Source organism: Phycomyces blakesleeanus, assembly GCF_001638985.1.
Source record: "Phycomyces blakesleeanus NRRL 1555(-) unplaced genomic scaffold PHYBLscaffold_6, whole genome shotgun sequence".
Classification (NCBI taxonomy): Eukaryota; Fungi; Mucoromycota; class Mucoromycetes; order Mucorales; family Phycomycetaceae; genus Phycomyces; species Phycomyces blakesleeanus.
In genome coordinates, this window is record NW_017265139.1 from 708,584 (window position 1) to 723,746 (window position 15,163).

Here is a 15,163-nt window from a genome sequence, read left to right on the forward strand (position 1 = left end):
GGTATCTAACTGCAGAAATTTCTGAAAAACTGAAAATCTCAATAACTGAATTTCGAGCTTTTCCTTGGCTCTATACAAAAAAAAACTTTCTTTTTTTTTATTTTTTTTTATTTTTTTTTTTTATTTTTTTTTTGTTGGGCAAACCCATGAGGAGAAATCCCGCCCCTTCCTTCAAGACAGAGGACAGGACACCATAAAGGCTCTGGTAGCACTGTAAATTGGCTAATAAATAAATGTTCTTAAAAGTGTGAAGAAGCTTAATATGTAAACATTCATTATTCTTCAACACATTCTTTATCCAAATATATTAAGACAACAGGACAAGACTATATTTTGGTAGAAACGTTTAAGTTATTAAATTTTTTTTTTTTGGTATATATACCCCAGTGTCTTAATAAAAGTTTCTCAGTTATCTTTCTTCCTCGATTTTAACACCCTTTTTATTTTCAAAAAAAAATGCCTACTTCCAACAACTCCCTCGAATTTGTTATGGACAAGCACTGTGAAATGGTCAGTCACAGCGGTTCTGCAGACCAAACCCAGTTTTCTGGAATTGCTTTCAACCCCTTGTGCGATTTCAACCAAGAGATTGTTGACGAAATGCATGGAGAAGTTGTACTCCGATCTGTGACAGATGTCTTTGTCAACCATGCCGATATGGAATGGACTCGTACCTCGGCCGGAAACCCAGCAGTCACAAACCTCCTCAGTCTCAAAAGTTTCCTGCCAACCGAAGTCAACAAGGCCACAACCAAGACAATTGTTGCACAGAAGCTGAAGACGAATCTGTTGGAGAAGGTCGATCCTGATTCTGTTCCCACTGCAGAAAGCATAGGTCGAGGTTCATACCGAAAGTACAACCAAAACCAGGTGAACAAGCTCTTCTCCTTGGTTTTCTCAGAAAACCAGACTGCTGCTGCCGCTGCCAGGGAAACGGGGATCAATGTCCGGACTGCCCAGAACTATGTCAGGCTGGCCAGAGAGAAGATCCAGGCTGATTTTGATGCTGCCACAGTGGAGACTGATGAGTCCAATGGGCTGGAGACGATGGAGGTTGAGGAGGTTTCTGCGCCTAAAGAACGAAAACATGGCAACCAAAAGTTGTTCCAGGCGCACTCTGCTTTTTTTTTGAAGTTTTTCGAAAATAAACCAGATGCTACCTTGGAACAAGCAAGGATAGCTGTCATGGAAGAGTTCTCTGGGCTGCAGATTACCAAATCAGCAATCCAGAAGCACTTGGTGAAGAAGTGTGCCCTGACGATGAAGAAGTTGGAGAAGCTGCCTGAGAAGAGAGACAACGTCAACACAATTGAGATGAGATGAGACCGCATTTTGGAGTGGCAACAACTTGCAGATTTCAACTATCTGTCGAACTGTGTGTTCATCAATGAAGCAGGCTTCAACATGCACATCAAGAGAACTTTTGGCTGTTCCGTCAGTGGCACCCCGGCTAAGACAACTGTCCCGATGCAGAGAGGTGTGTCCATCACCATCCTTGGTGCAATGTGCGAGAGAGGGATTGTCAACCTCTCGTTGAAGAAACCCACTGCAGTTGCAACCAAGAAGAAGAGAAAGTTGGACATCTACACCAACATTGAGGTGAACGGCCGAATTGGCACCAGAACCCAGCACTACCTCGACTTTCTTAGTCATACAATGGACGTTCTGGACAGCCAGGGTATGCAAGGACGTTATCTCATCATGGATAATGCTCCTATCCATAAGGCTGATGAGGTGAAAGACTTTATTTCTTCCCGTGGGTACAAGTGTGCATATCTTCCTGTGTATTCACCTTTCCTGAATCCAATTGAGAAAATGTGGTCCAAGATCAAGTTTGGTGTCCGCAGAGAAGAGATTACAGAGTCAGACAGGCTCATCTTAAGGATTACAGAATCAGCTAAGACTGTCACCCTTTCGGACTGTTTGGGTTGGATTAACCATGCCATTTCATTCTTTCCTCGCTGTTTGAACAGAGAGCAAAAGCTTTAAGTATGTCTTTTATGTCTATTTAAGCTCTTTACACTCTATGTCTTTTTTTATTTTATTTTTATTTTTTACTACTTTATGTCCCTCTTTTTCTTATTTTTTTTTACCACTTTATGTCCCTCTTTTTTTTATTTGTTTTACTGCTTTATGCTTTTCTTTTTTTATTACATTGTATTTCATTATATCTTACTTCTTATTATGTGTTCTATTTCTCTATCAACTAATTATGCCTAATAAAAATATCTATGTTTTATGCCAAAAAAATACAACGTTTACAAAAAAAAAGTATGACGTTTACAAAAAAAAGTACGACGTTTACAAAAAAAAATACTATGGTTATATAAAAAAAATTGTAAGGCGTAAGGATAAAAAAATTGAGTGCCATGTACCCTTCCGCCAATAGTAAAAGGGGGGGAGCAAATTCAGATAGCAATGGGAGCAAATTCAGTTGGCAATGGACGCAAATTCAATTTCTATGGAAGCCAATCAGATGTCAATGGGTTCTAATTAGATGGAAACAGATGCTAATTAGATGGAAATGGGCGCCAATTGAATGGATAAAACCAGTATTTTATAGGTGATAAATAGAACACTTACACGTCTTTTCATACATAGTATTAAATACCAAGATAAGAATTATATTCCCTCAAAGCTCTTCACTGACTATCATTTTCCTTTATTTTCTTTTGTCATTTTCACTCTTTCTCATTAGCTCTATTCATTTCTAAATTGAGTATGATGATAAGTTTTTTTATTGATTCAATCTATCTTTTTTCCATTACTAATCTGTAGAAATACTTCTTTAAATATATTTTTTAGTCACACTCTTTATTTTAGTCAGCTAGCTATACAATTTGTAAGTTACATAATGCTTTTTTTTGATATCTGTACTGATAAGAAAAGATATTTTAGAATCTTGACTATCTCAAAGTATTTATTGATATTACTTTGATTGAGTATATCACACTATAAGCAATATTATATATCATATTCTATGCATTCATTAATTATTGTTGATGCTGCTCTTAAACAGTGCTTTTCTTCTTTCAATTTAGTATTCAATGTCTGGTTCAGGTATTAAATAGAGCAATGATATTAAGCAAGATATATCCAATGGGTTCAAAATGCGTAAAAGGAGAGGATACTGTGAAATCAAAATATTTATCTAGAAATCATTTTTTTTCTATCAAATAAACCAAAAATTAAAAAATTATATAATAAAATTAATTGTATAAAATACTAAATAAAAAGCCGGATTATAATTGTGAACCTGTTTCTCCACCTGTTTCCCCAAATTTCGAGATATATAGCTAATAGAAATTGAGTAAAGTTTGGAGAACCTTTGATATAATTAGCTCACGCAGATTGGTTTTATTTAAACTGACCACCCCATTTAAGAAATGATGACCAAACTTTAATGAGAATATATGCTAGATCTCTTTTTTATTTAAAAGCTGAATAAAAAATACCAGCTAATTTAGGCGGCATGTAAATCTAAGTATTTCACCATGATATAAGTCTTCTTTCCAAAGATATAACTTATGTTTCCATTCGGGGGGAACATCTCTTTAAACTGAGTGAAATTATCTTTTTCCCTCAATTCAACATATATTTCAATCCAGTACAATTATACAATTTTTGCAGTAATAACTATACATATAATATATATTATATAAGATAGACTGGTTGTTTCCATTGGGACAGTTTAAGAAGCAATAATCATACTATGAAAAGAAAGAAAACCCCGTTTGTCTAAGCTTATTTCAATATTTTATTCTTGTAAAGATTTTGTATTAAAGGAAAAATTGAAAATGATCCATGCAAAAATTGAAAACCTTGATTAAAGCAAAGTGGCAATAATATCACTCTTGTAATTTAGTTTCTTTTGTTTTATAATTTGTATATACTCATCTTCTAATATTTATCCTAACACTTCTTCCTAAATTCTCTTATGTGCTATTTATACTGTTATCAATTTTAGATATTTACTACCCATTCATACTACCTGTTTATTCTGCCCATTTATACTACCCGTTTATGTTACCTGTTTATTTTATCTGTTTATTCTACCCATTTATTCTACCTGTTTGTCTAAATTTTTGAAAGCCTTTCAAATTTTTATAGTTGTCTTGATAGCCAGAAGTTTTCTTGTATAAATTCAAATGCTATATAGTGTGTCATTTAATTCCTAAATTTACCTACTTGTCCCTATTGTTCATCTTAATTGAGCACACAATTACGATCGTGAATTATATGTGCGAGATTCAGATATTCCCTTCACAATTAAATGTTTACTTGTCCCTATTATTAATTTCAATTAGGCACACAATTACGATCGTGGATTATATGTGCTAGATTCATATATTCTCTTCACATTTAAATGATTACTTGTCTCTATTATTAATTTCAATTGGGCACACAATTACAATTGTGGATTACATGTGTGAGAGTAATTCATGTACTTGTTTTAAAATATAGAAGAACCAAATGTAAGTCATGTGATTTAGTAACTTCCTATGTTCTTAGTGATTTAAAAGTGCAAACGTAAGTTATGTGCAGAGACATCTCTCTAGAATATTATATAATTTGATTTCTGACCAGTTGCACCACACACTATAACTCAACACAAGTGTAGCAAAAAACTTTAAAACACAAGAAGTTAATTTTATTTATTATTTATTTCAAAGTAAAGAAAAAATCAAACTCTGCCAAAATTATTTTCTTGTTCATTAAATAACAAATTTAATACCAATGTGATGACTAATAATTATTCTACTAAGTCTCTTATAAGGTGGATAAATAATGGTTATGATTAGTTGTTACTTGATATTATCTATATGGTAGTATTTTATCACAACAAGTTATATTCTGACACAGTGCAGTGTGGTTTTTATTGGCCACAAAACCAATATCTTTTTCAATCAATTTCAATCTTTTTAATCAGTTCCAAATTCTCAAACCCCCAATACTAGTTTTATATTTTAATTTTAACTTTAATTTTATTTATACTATTTCTATTTCTTATTCTAAAAATTTGACTTCTCATTATTTTTATTTTTATTCCTTTCCCAATTTTCTAAAAACCAATTTCTCTTCCCTTTATTCTTTTCTGAAATTATTTTCTCTCTCCTTTTATTTCTCTTACTTTTCTTACACCATGAGAAAAAATTGGTCATTTTCGAATTTGAGACTTCATTTTTGGTCTATAATAATCAAAATATTACCAAAAATCCAAGTTGAAACAAGAAAATCATTGTTCTTTGAAATGATTAATAAAAAGCAAATAAATCACTTAAAATTAAGTCTCAGAAGGGACAAATGTCCATTTTAATTAAATACCTTACATTTTTGATAAATATAGATTGGAATTGAGAAATATTAGATGTCAGAAATAAAAAAAATGAAAATATCTAAACTTTCTGCTGCTTGAATAAAATTTGTTAAAACAATTAGAAAAAAAAAATTTATTACAGAAAAAAACAAATTATATATCACTTAAGACATCAAGTGTCAATTTTAGACCACATTTAAGGCTAGGCCAAATGATATAATGGCACCAAGTCAACCAACTCTACAATGTCACTGGTATGATTCCCTATAGTCTTTGACTTTACTACAGATTTAATATGCAATCCATTTTTCAAATGCACACTATATATGGTTATGAGAGCTAGTGGCCATCTCTTCTAGTTGTGTACATGTTAGAAGAATATAATCACCTTTCCAAAGAAATGCTTATATCCTGGACAGTAAGAGAGATCTTCTGCAGTTCATGTCTACTTGTAGCTGCACATAAACATGACATGCCTCTTTTGTAGAACTTTGGTTGAATGCAGCATCAATAACACAGCTATTAAAATAGGCTTTACGGCTTGTCTTTATAGAAGGCTCAAGCATACTACATTCTTCTCTCTTTAAATCATAAAACGTTTTAAGAAGCAATGAAAGATGAGATCTATCTTCAAAGCTATAAAAAATTATTAAATTCTTCAAAGGCTCCCAGAACTCAATGTCATGCTCAGCATTGGCAGGATCACCTTCTTCTGTAACAGGCCACCCATTGGTATATGCACTGTTGTAAATGAGTATTGACTACTGCTGTAATTGAGAATAAGTCTAAAGGAAATAATATAAGGCCTCAGCTATTCCAGTCAAAGGTGTCTACCGATTACTTTATTATTTAACACACAAGTTTAGCATGCATGATAGTGATTATATTTCATATGATGATATCACCATAATATAGGATACATCAGTGGATTATTATAAGCATAATTATAACTCATAAACACATTTACTTTCGATGTTAATACTTCATTGGGACTACACACATTTATATAATTAATCATACATTAATTATTCCAAGATCACGTTGCTCTGATTAAGGCTCAGATAGGATCGATTACCTGACCCCAGTCATATAATTTTCCCAATTCAAAACAATATAAATAGCAGTAGTAGTTCAGTGTAGGAACCTGGTCAAACTTTGATATAAAATCCTTTCTCAATAAACAAAACCTACACAAGTTCTCACGAATCTTCGTCTCTAATCTCAAATCTTCAATTCTTCCTCTTAAAAACTTCTTCAACTTCAACCAACACAACATGCACTGTAAGCTAAAAGATTGGCTGGTAAAGTTTTTGTGCTTGCAACTGTTGTCAGTTCTGCTACACTCTGAAATTGCGCCAGTCTGATCATGATGTTTTCAGTATTGACACTGGCTTAGGAGTTACTATTGATGGATCTGGAGTACTTACCAATGACTCTTTTCATGGATCATATGCTATATGCTCTTGGTAGACCATATAGGTCAACCATCTTGAGATAATGCTGAATAATGTGCTGGTTAATTGTGAACACGCCAATGTCAATATCTGCTGTAGAAAGAAGACTCTCTAGAAATAAGTTCCATTTTACAAGATTACTAAGAAAAAAGAAAAAAGTAAATTACTATGAAAAATGAAATAAAATATGGCATTAAACATACTTTCTTATTGAGGTTTGATCTACTGCTGATAACTAACAGCTCATGAGTAAATTGCATGTTTGAATCAGGCCAAGTAATGACTTTTGGGCAACCAAGTTCTGGACACACTCTGCAACTAACGTGGGGACAACAAAGAGTAAAAAGTTTGCCCAATTCACAGCTTTAAAAAAACTGGCATTCTTTGTCATGTCTCTTGAGGCACCATGCAACAATTTAGAGATCGCAAATTTTATAGCTACAATTACAGTACCAATCTCCCTTTGAGTGGCAAGAGAAAGACATATATGATGCTTGAGTTCATACTCTTCACGTACAAGTTCCCATACCTGTTTACCAATTCCATGGCACAGACCATGCATCTCATCTAATGCAAAAAAAAACAGACCAGATAATGTTTCCATTGAGACTAATGGTGGCTGACCATTGAGCCCCATTCTGTCTTCACTGCTTGTCAGATTGTAATTCCTGAAACTCACTAGTGAGCGCGTCTGGGTTTCAGACAACATGTGGAAGTACTGACCATGTTTAGAAGTTTGGCCCACTATGTGAGAAATACGACAGCCATTCTTACTTATGTGGCCAACATGGCATGCCTACTTTGCCAAAGCCGGAATATTGCCAGTGACCATGAGGACATACACCTTTGCCCTAATCATCATTGCTGGTGTCTTTACTTCCATGCCTTCTGTCTGGAGCAAACAGAGATCTCTCAGCATTGGCTCAAGGAAGGACCAGATGTCACTGGGACCAGTGCAGCTAGGAAACATTGCTATTTGGATCATCCTGTTTTTCTCATAATGGATCATCGGATTCAAGTTCAAGACAGTTGCATGAACAATGGTTACTGATCCAGGTACATTGTATGGGTTGAACCCATCCGTGGACAACAAAATCGCAATATCATTTTCACCAGAAAACAGATGCTTCATGAATTGGTATGCATGACCATCGAAAACATCTGCTTTCTGCCCATCTTTGCTGGGCTGGTAGTTGTGATGATAGAGTACTTCAGTCCTGATCTTGTTGTCAGTCAAACACAAAGCAAGCTGTCTGGCCAAAGGAAGCTGTACGATCGATCTCACAGGAACCCTGGTGTCACTTTCGCTAGTTTGGTCATTTTTGTATCTTGCTTCCCTGCATTTTACGCATGTGGTATCATTCTCATTGTTGAATTGTGTACAACCCCTTATGCAAATATCGTATCTGTCAGCTTTGATATGCGAGAAGTACTCAAGAAGCTTGTTTCCAAGGTGTGGGCTGCATGCTTGGTATATAATATTGATAGAACAATCAAAGATCTGGTTGAAGTGTTCTACAATCTTTTTGTGGGCTCGACAAGAAATTCTGAACTCTTAGATCAACTGCATGAACGCGAGATTCTTTTTATCATTGTTGCTGGGAACAGGAAGAGGCTGGCTAAAATCAAAGACTAGCGAGGGTGTGGTGCCTTCAATTTTGTCAATGACATTCTTGCATTCTTCTCCAAAATTGTATTATAGTAAGATAAACAACAATAAGTATGATTATCATAATATATGTATTTATGTATCTCACCATGGACTCATCATCTTCAGTACTGTCAATGATATCCATATCCTCACTACTGCTTGTGTTGATGTTTTCTCTGTTTGTTTATCAAAGTATACAGCTAATTAATATACTGTCTATCGTTTTGTGTTTTTGCTTTTGATAAGCTTACCCAAAAGCCAAGTTAGGAATCATTGCTGATGTAAACTGGCTTTGATCAGGAAGAGAGACAGTTTGGGAAACTTCGCCATTGACAAGTAATTCTGCCCTATTTGTCATGCATCATTTGAGACATCTTTTATGTGTTCGACTGTTATTAAAGGTCAACTTGCAAGTACGGCATTGGTAACGAGGGGCTTTTGTAATTTTGGACATGTTTGAGATAGGTAAAAAAAAACTTTGTTATATAAGTAAGAATAGAATTAATTACTTTCTGAATGTATAGCTTTATACTTAATTATATAAAGACAATGATATTATATGCATTCTGAATATATGCTCGGGATCTTAAAGAAGTATCTGTATGTCATCAGTGAAGTTACTAGATCAATATTTCTTCAGGAGTAACCAATAGATTTGTACAAATAATTTGAAACTAATAATTTGAAGCTAAAAAATTGAAGCTAAAGATTTGAAACTAATAATAGTTTCTGGTAAAACATTTTCTCTTTCTTTCTTTTTCTATAGCAAACACGTAACTGATTTTTTTTTACAATTATGAACAGTACAGACAATACAGTGATTCAGTTGCTTCAAGGAATACAAGCTGCACTTATTTCCCTAAAGAGTGGTCAAGAAGCATTGCTAGGCCGTCAAGAAGCATTAGAAAAAAAAACAAGATGCGATGCAACTTCAAATGACAAGTTTTTACAATGAATTTAAAGATCGGGAATTTCCAGATAGAACTATTGTAACCTCTACCAGTGTAAGCAAATACTATAACAACTAAAGTCCTTTCAATTAATGTCAAACATAATAGACTCTTACTGGCATCATTCCAAGACCCGTATCAAAAATCAACAATATAACTTTAAAGCATATATACAAGATGATAACAGACGATCTTAGAATAGAATTGACCGAGGAAACCAAGAGAATTGTTAACACATGTACCAAGGTCATATGTGATCAACTGGCAGCTCTTCCATCTGTTCAGGATCTTGGAACAAACCCTGGCTGGTCATTGCTTCCTCAAGAGGATAAAAACAGGCTGTGTATCAATCATTCCATCATACTCAGAGACAATGGAATCGATTTTACCAGATGCCACAGAAACTGGGCATCAATTGCAAGGGTTAGCCAGCTCTGGAGAGGGCGTAAGAAGCGAGAATACTCTGGTAAGTTCATATCTGGTAGGTACAATAAATTGTGTAATTAATGTGAGAATATGTAATAATCTAAAGGAATTTTAGCCAGTACGATTCATGAATAAAATATTATTTCTATTATAACAACCAATAAAAACATTTTTAAATAATGATCTGTGGTGATCCAGACACTTGGTTGTTGGATTTATTACATCTAAGAACATATTTCTATTATTATAGTAAAACAGCTATCATTACAAGAACAAATGAATAATTTATTTATTTTACTTATGGTAAATCAATAAGACCAATAATTAATTACAGTAAGTACTGTAATTATGACAGCTCAGTAAGCACTGAGTTAATATGAGGACACTGCAATTAGATTAAATTATAAACATAGCAGTACCAGCTCTCTAATATCTAAATGAACTCAGACTTAAGAAATTAAGATGTGACTGACAAAGCAGATCGTGTTTTGATATAAAAAGGATAACTTTGTATTCTTTAATAAAGAAAACCTATATACAGTCTCAAAGTATTCTTATATACGTCTCAATCTTTTTTACTGTTGATTTTATTCTATAAAACTTCACATAATCTTCTATGAAATAAAACTTTTTTGCTCAATTAAAACTGTGAATGAATCAGAATATATATATGAGAACCAATTGAAAGAATGCTTTTGTTTAAATGAGCAATACTATCAATGTGCATACTGCAATAAAGTTTATATTATCCAATTAAAAGTAATAGTATAACGAAAGTATTTTATGAGTGACAATACAAAGATTCTTTTTTTCTATCTATACCAATAAGAAAGCTCTTTTTTATTTTCTTTCTACCAATAGAACGAGAAGAATAATATATAAATTTAAATATTGGGATATGAATAAAACCCAACATCCATCAGTCAATGGAGATTTAATTATATTTCCAAAAATAGGGATGGTCTTTTTGCTGGTTTTACCAAAACTGCCACCCAAAAGACCACCTAAAATACCACCTAAAAGACCACCAAAAAGACCACTTTTTTCCCATAGTGTATGTCACTTATATAAGACATTAATAGTTGATATCATATTTATATTAGTCAATGATAGTCAATATACTACTTATATAGATAGATAACAGATAATTTTCTGCTTATATAGACTGATGACTACTAATTTGCTGCTTATATAAATAGATAACAGATAATCTAATACTTATATAAGCTAATAAAAGCTAATCTATTTTATATATAAACTAATTATATTTAATATAATATTTATATTAACTAATAGTATTTAATCTCTCATCAATATTAGCCAATAGTATTTAATCTCTCATTAATATTAGCCAATAAAATTTGATCCCTCACTAATATTAGCCAATAGTCTTTGATCTCTCACTAATATTAGCCAATAATATTTGATCCCTCACTCATATTAGCCAATAGTATTTGATCTCTCACCAATATTAGTCAATAATATTTAATTTATAACTTATATATATTAATAACATTTAATATTCTCTAACTTATATATATTATTATCATAGCATATTAATCCACACTTATCTATATCAAATTCATACAATAATATACTACTTATATCTAATAATATCAAGAAATATAACTTAAATACTCTAATCATACTTAATCTTAAAAGTATTTATATATTCTCATCTCTTTTATAATTGTTTATATATCATTATATATAATACATAAATATATAAAAAATATAATAAGTATTATTTAGTTGACTTGTTACAATATTTTTTTATGAATATATAATAATATTTTGATTTTTATATGAGAAATTGATAAAAAAATATGAAAGTTAATTTTTATTTATTCTGTACCTGCTCTTTACATCTTTTGATACTTTTATATAATATGACTAAATTTTTTTTATATGACAAATTTTTTTAAAAATTATTACTTAGTAAGAATTTGAACTTTTATTACGAGAGACATATTTTACTTATTGTCTGAACGGCTTTTTGCTAGTTTAAGGTTAAATATTTTTCCATGCCAAGCTTTTTATATCGCTGCTATTTATATAACATGTCTTCTCACACTAAAAATGCCAAGACTTCTCATGCTAAGTGCATTCAGACTGACTAAAAAAGGAATTTTTTTATGAAAAAAGCTATTCTTTAGCATTTTTTCCCACGAATTCAACCATATTGTTTACATAAATCATTTATGCAAGATTATGCATGATTATGCACGTTATATAACAAGTATAGCCAAATTTTACCAAATTTTTTCAGTAATGTATTTGTATTGTTTATGTTACGCTAATATACATAATGACATATGTTACATAAATTTTATTTTTTTATATTTTTACATATGTTTAAATTCTCTTATATGTGTCAATATATAATTATGTAAAATTATGCAAGATTATGCAAGATTATACAATATTATGCAATATTATATAAGCTGATAACAACCAATTAACACTATATATAAACTAATTATAGCTGATCTCATATATATATAAGCTGTTGACTGCCAATCTGGTATATATATAAGTATTTGACAGCTAATCTAATATAAATATAAGCTGATAACCACTAATTTGATATATATATATAAGCTGTTGACCACTGATTTAGCATATATATAAGCTGTTGACAGTTGATCTAGTAAAAATATACGCAAATAACTACTAATTTGATATATATATAATCTGTTGACTGCTGATCTGGCATATATATAAGCTGTTGACTGGCAATCTAGCATATATATAAGCTGTTGACAGCTGATCTAGTATATATATAAGTTGATAACCACCAATTTGATATATATATGTAAGCTATTGACTGCCAATCTACTATATATATAAGCTGATAACCACCAATTTGATATATATATATAAGCTATTGACCACTAATCTACTATATATATAAGTGGATGACAGTCAGTCTGCTATATATATAAGCTTATAACTACTGGTTTTATCCATTCAATTGGCGCCCATTTCCATCTAATTAGCATCCGTTTCCATCTAATTAGAACCCATTGACATCTGATTGGCTTCCATAGAAATTGAATTTGCGTCCATTGCCAACTGAATTTGCTCCCATTGCCATCTGAATTTGCTCCCCCCCTTTTACTATTGGCGGAAGGGTACATGGCACTCAATTTTTTTATCCTTACGCCTTACAATTTTTTTTATATAACCGTAGTATTTTTTTTTGTAAATGTTGTATTTTTTTTATATAACCGTAGTATTTTTTTTTGTAAACATCGTACTTTTTTTTTGTAAACGTCGTATTTTTTTTTGTAAACGTCGAATTTTTTTTATATAACCGTAGTATTTTTTTTTGTAAACGTCGTATTTTTTTGGCATAAAACATGGATATTTTTATTAGGCATAATTAGTTGATAGAGAAATAGAACACATAATAAGAAGTAAGATATAATGAAATACAAAGTAATAAAAAAAGAAAAGCATAAAGCAGTAAAATAAATAAAAAAAGAGGGACATAAAGTGGTAAAAAAAAAATAAGAAAAAGAGGGATATAAAGTAGTAAAAAAAAAATAAGAAAAAAAGGGACATAAAGTAGTAAAAAATAAAAATAAAATAAAAAAAGACATAGAGTGTAAAGAGCTTAAATAGACATAAAAGACATACTTAAAGCTTTCGCTCTCTGTTCAAACAGCGAGGAAAGAATGAAATGGCATGGTTAATCCAACCCAAACAGTCCGAAAGGGTGACAGTCTTAGCTGATTCTGTAATCCTTAAGATGAGCCCATCTGACTCTGTAATCTCTTCTCTGCGGACACCAAACTTGATCTTGGACCACATTTTCTCAATTGGATTCAGGAAAGGTGAATACACAGGAAGATATGCACACTTGTACCCACGGGAAGAAATAAAGTTTTTCACCTCATCAGCCTTATGGATAGGAGCATTATCCATGATGAGATAACGTCCTTGCATACCCTGGCTGTCCAGAACGTCCATTGTATGACTAAGAAAGTCGAGGTAGTGCTGGGTTCTGGTGCCAATTTGACCGTTCATCTCAACGTTGGTGTAGATGTCCAACTTTCTCTTCTTCTTGGTTGCGACTGCAGTGGGTTTCTTCAACGAGAGGCTGACGATCCCTCTCTCGCACATTGCACCAAGGATGGTGATGGACACACCTCTCTGCGTCGGGACAGTTGTCTTTGCTGGGGTGCCACTGACGGAACGGCCAAAAGTTCTCTTGATGTGCATGTTGAAGTCTGCTTCATCGATGAACACACAGTTCGACAGATAGTTGAAATCCGCAAGTTGTTGCCACTCCAAAATGCGGTCTCGTCTCATCTCAATTGTGTTGGTGTCGTCTCTCTTCTCAGGCAGCTTCTCCAACTTCTTTATCGTCAGGGCACACTTCTTCACCAAGTGCTTCTGGATTGCTGATTTGGTAATCTGCAGCCCAGAGAACTCTTCCAAGACAGCTATCCTTGCTTGTTCCAAGGTAGCATATGGTTTATTTTCGAAAAACTTCAAAAAAAAAGCAGAGTGCACCTGGAACAACTTTTGGTTGCCATATTTTCATTCTTTAGGCGCAGAAACCTCCTCAACCTCCATCGTCTCCAGCCCATTGGACTCATCAGTCTCCACTGTGGCAGCATCAAAATCGGCCTGGATCTTCTCTCTGGCCAGCCTGACATAGTTCTGGGCAGTCCGGACATTGATCCCCGTTTCCCTGGCAGCGGCAGCAGCAGTCTGGTTTTCCGAGAAAACCAAGGAGAAGAGCTTGTTCACCTGGTTTTGGTTGTACTTTCGGTACGAACCTCGACCTATGCTTTCTGCAGTGGGAACAGAATCAGGATCGACCTTCTCCGGCAGATTCGTCTTCGGCTTCTGTGCAACAATTGTCTTGGTTGTGGCCTTGTTGACTTCGGTTGGCAGGAAACTTTTGAGACTGAGGAGGTTTGTGACTGCTGGGTTTCTGGCCGAGGTACGGGTCCATTCCATATCGGCATGGTTGACAAAGACATCTGTCACAGATCGGAGTACAACTTCTCCATGCATTTTGTCGACAATCTCTTGGTTGAAATCGCACAAGGGGTCGAAAGCAATTCCAGAAAACTGGGTTTGGTCTGCAGAACCGCTGTGACTGACCATTTCACAGTGCTTGTCCATAACAAATTCGAGGGAGTTGTTGGAAGTAGACATTTTTTTTTTGAAAATAAAAAGGGTGTTAAAATCGAGGAAGAAAGATAACTGAGAAACTTTTATTAAGACACTGGGGTATATATACCAAAAAAAAATATATTTTAATAACTTAAACGTTTCTACCAAGGTATAGTCTTGTCCTGTTGTCTTAATATATTTGGATAAAGAACGTGTTGAAGAATAATGAATG

At 33.2% G+C, this 15,163-nt stretch overlaps 6 protein-coding genes across 6 annotated transcripts; 2 read left to right on the forward strand and 4 right to left on the reverse strand.

Annotated features, from left to right (window-relative positions):
• Nucleotides 1-456: 456 nt before the first annotated feature.
• Nucleotides 457-2,012, forward strand: PHYBLDRAFT_165948 (hypothetical protein; the record flags this gene model as incomplete). The annotated part of the gene is made up of 3 exons (XM_018435330.1): nt 457-1,299; nt 1,339-1,662; nt 1,974-2,012. 3 exons carry the CDS (start codon nt 457-459, stop codon nt 2,010-2,012), a joined length of 1,206 nt encoding a protein of 401 aa, XP_018294013.1.
• Nucleotides 2,013-5,721: 3,709 nt separating this feature from the next.
• On the reverse strand, nt 5,722-6,239 carry PHYBLDRAFT_59504 (hypothetical protein; the record flags this gene model as incomplete). Its single annotated transcript, XM_018440511.1, has 2 exons — nt 5,722-6,058; nt 6,223-6,239. The coding sequence occupies 2 exons, from the start codon at nt 6,237-6,239 to the stop codon at nt 5,722-5,724; spliced, it is 354 nt and encodes a 117-aa protein (XP_018294014.1).
• A 338-nt stretch (nt 6,240-6,577) lies between these two features.
• On the reverse strand, nt 6,578-7,480 carry PHYBLDRAFT_142960 (hypothetical protein; the record flags this gene model as incomplete). Its single annotated transcript, XM_018430907.1, has 3 exons — nt 6,578-6,708; nt 6,790-6,911; nt 7,056-7,480. 3 exons carry the CDS (start codon nt 7,478-7,480, stop codon nt 6,578-6,580), a joined length of 678 nt encoding a protein of 225 aa, XP_018294015.1.
• Nucleotides 7,481-7,567: 87 nt separating this feature from the next.
• On the reverse strand, nt 7,568-8,876 carry PHYBLDRAFT_142961 (hypothetical protein; the record flags this gene model as incomplete). Its single annotated transcript, XM_018430908.1, has 5 exons — nt 7,568-8,231; nt 8,337-8,443; nt 8,529-8,598; nt 8,674-8,769; nt 8,830-8,876. 5 exons carry the CDS (start codon nt 8,874-8,876, stop codon nt 7,568-7,570), a joined length of 984 nt encoding a protein of 327 aa, XP_018294016.1.
• A 342-nt stretch (nt 8,877-9,218) lies between these two features.
• Nucleotides 9,219-9,933, forward strand: PHYBLDRAFT_142962 (hypothetical protein; the record flags this gene model as incomplete). The annotated part of the gene is made up of 4 exons (XM_018430909.1): nt 9,219-9,312; nt 9,386-9,426; nt 9,481-9,838; nt 9,905-9,933. The coding sequence occupies 4 exons, from the start codon at nt 9,219-9,221 to the stop codon at nt 9,931-9,933; spliced, it is 522 nt and encodes a 173-aa protein (XP_018294017.1).
• Nucleotides 9,934-11,849: 1,916 nt separating this feature from the next.
• On the reverse strand, nt 11,850-14,973 carry PHYBLDRAFT_165952 (Homeodomain-like DNA binding domain-containing transcription factor; the record flags this gene model as incomplete). The annotated part of the gene is made up of 4 exons (XM_018435331.1): nt 11,850-11,914; nt 12,055-12,094; nt 13,768-14,295; nt 14,368-14,973. The coding sequence occupies 4 exons, from the start codon at nt 14,971-14,973 to the stop codon at nt 11,850-11,852; spliced, it is 1,239 nt and encodes a 412-aa protein (XP_018294018.1).
• Nucleotides 14,974-15,163: the final 190 nt, after the last annotated feature.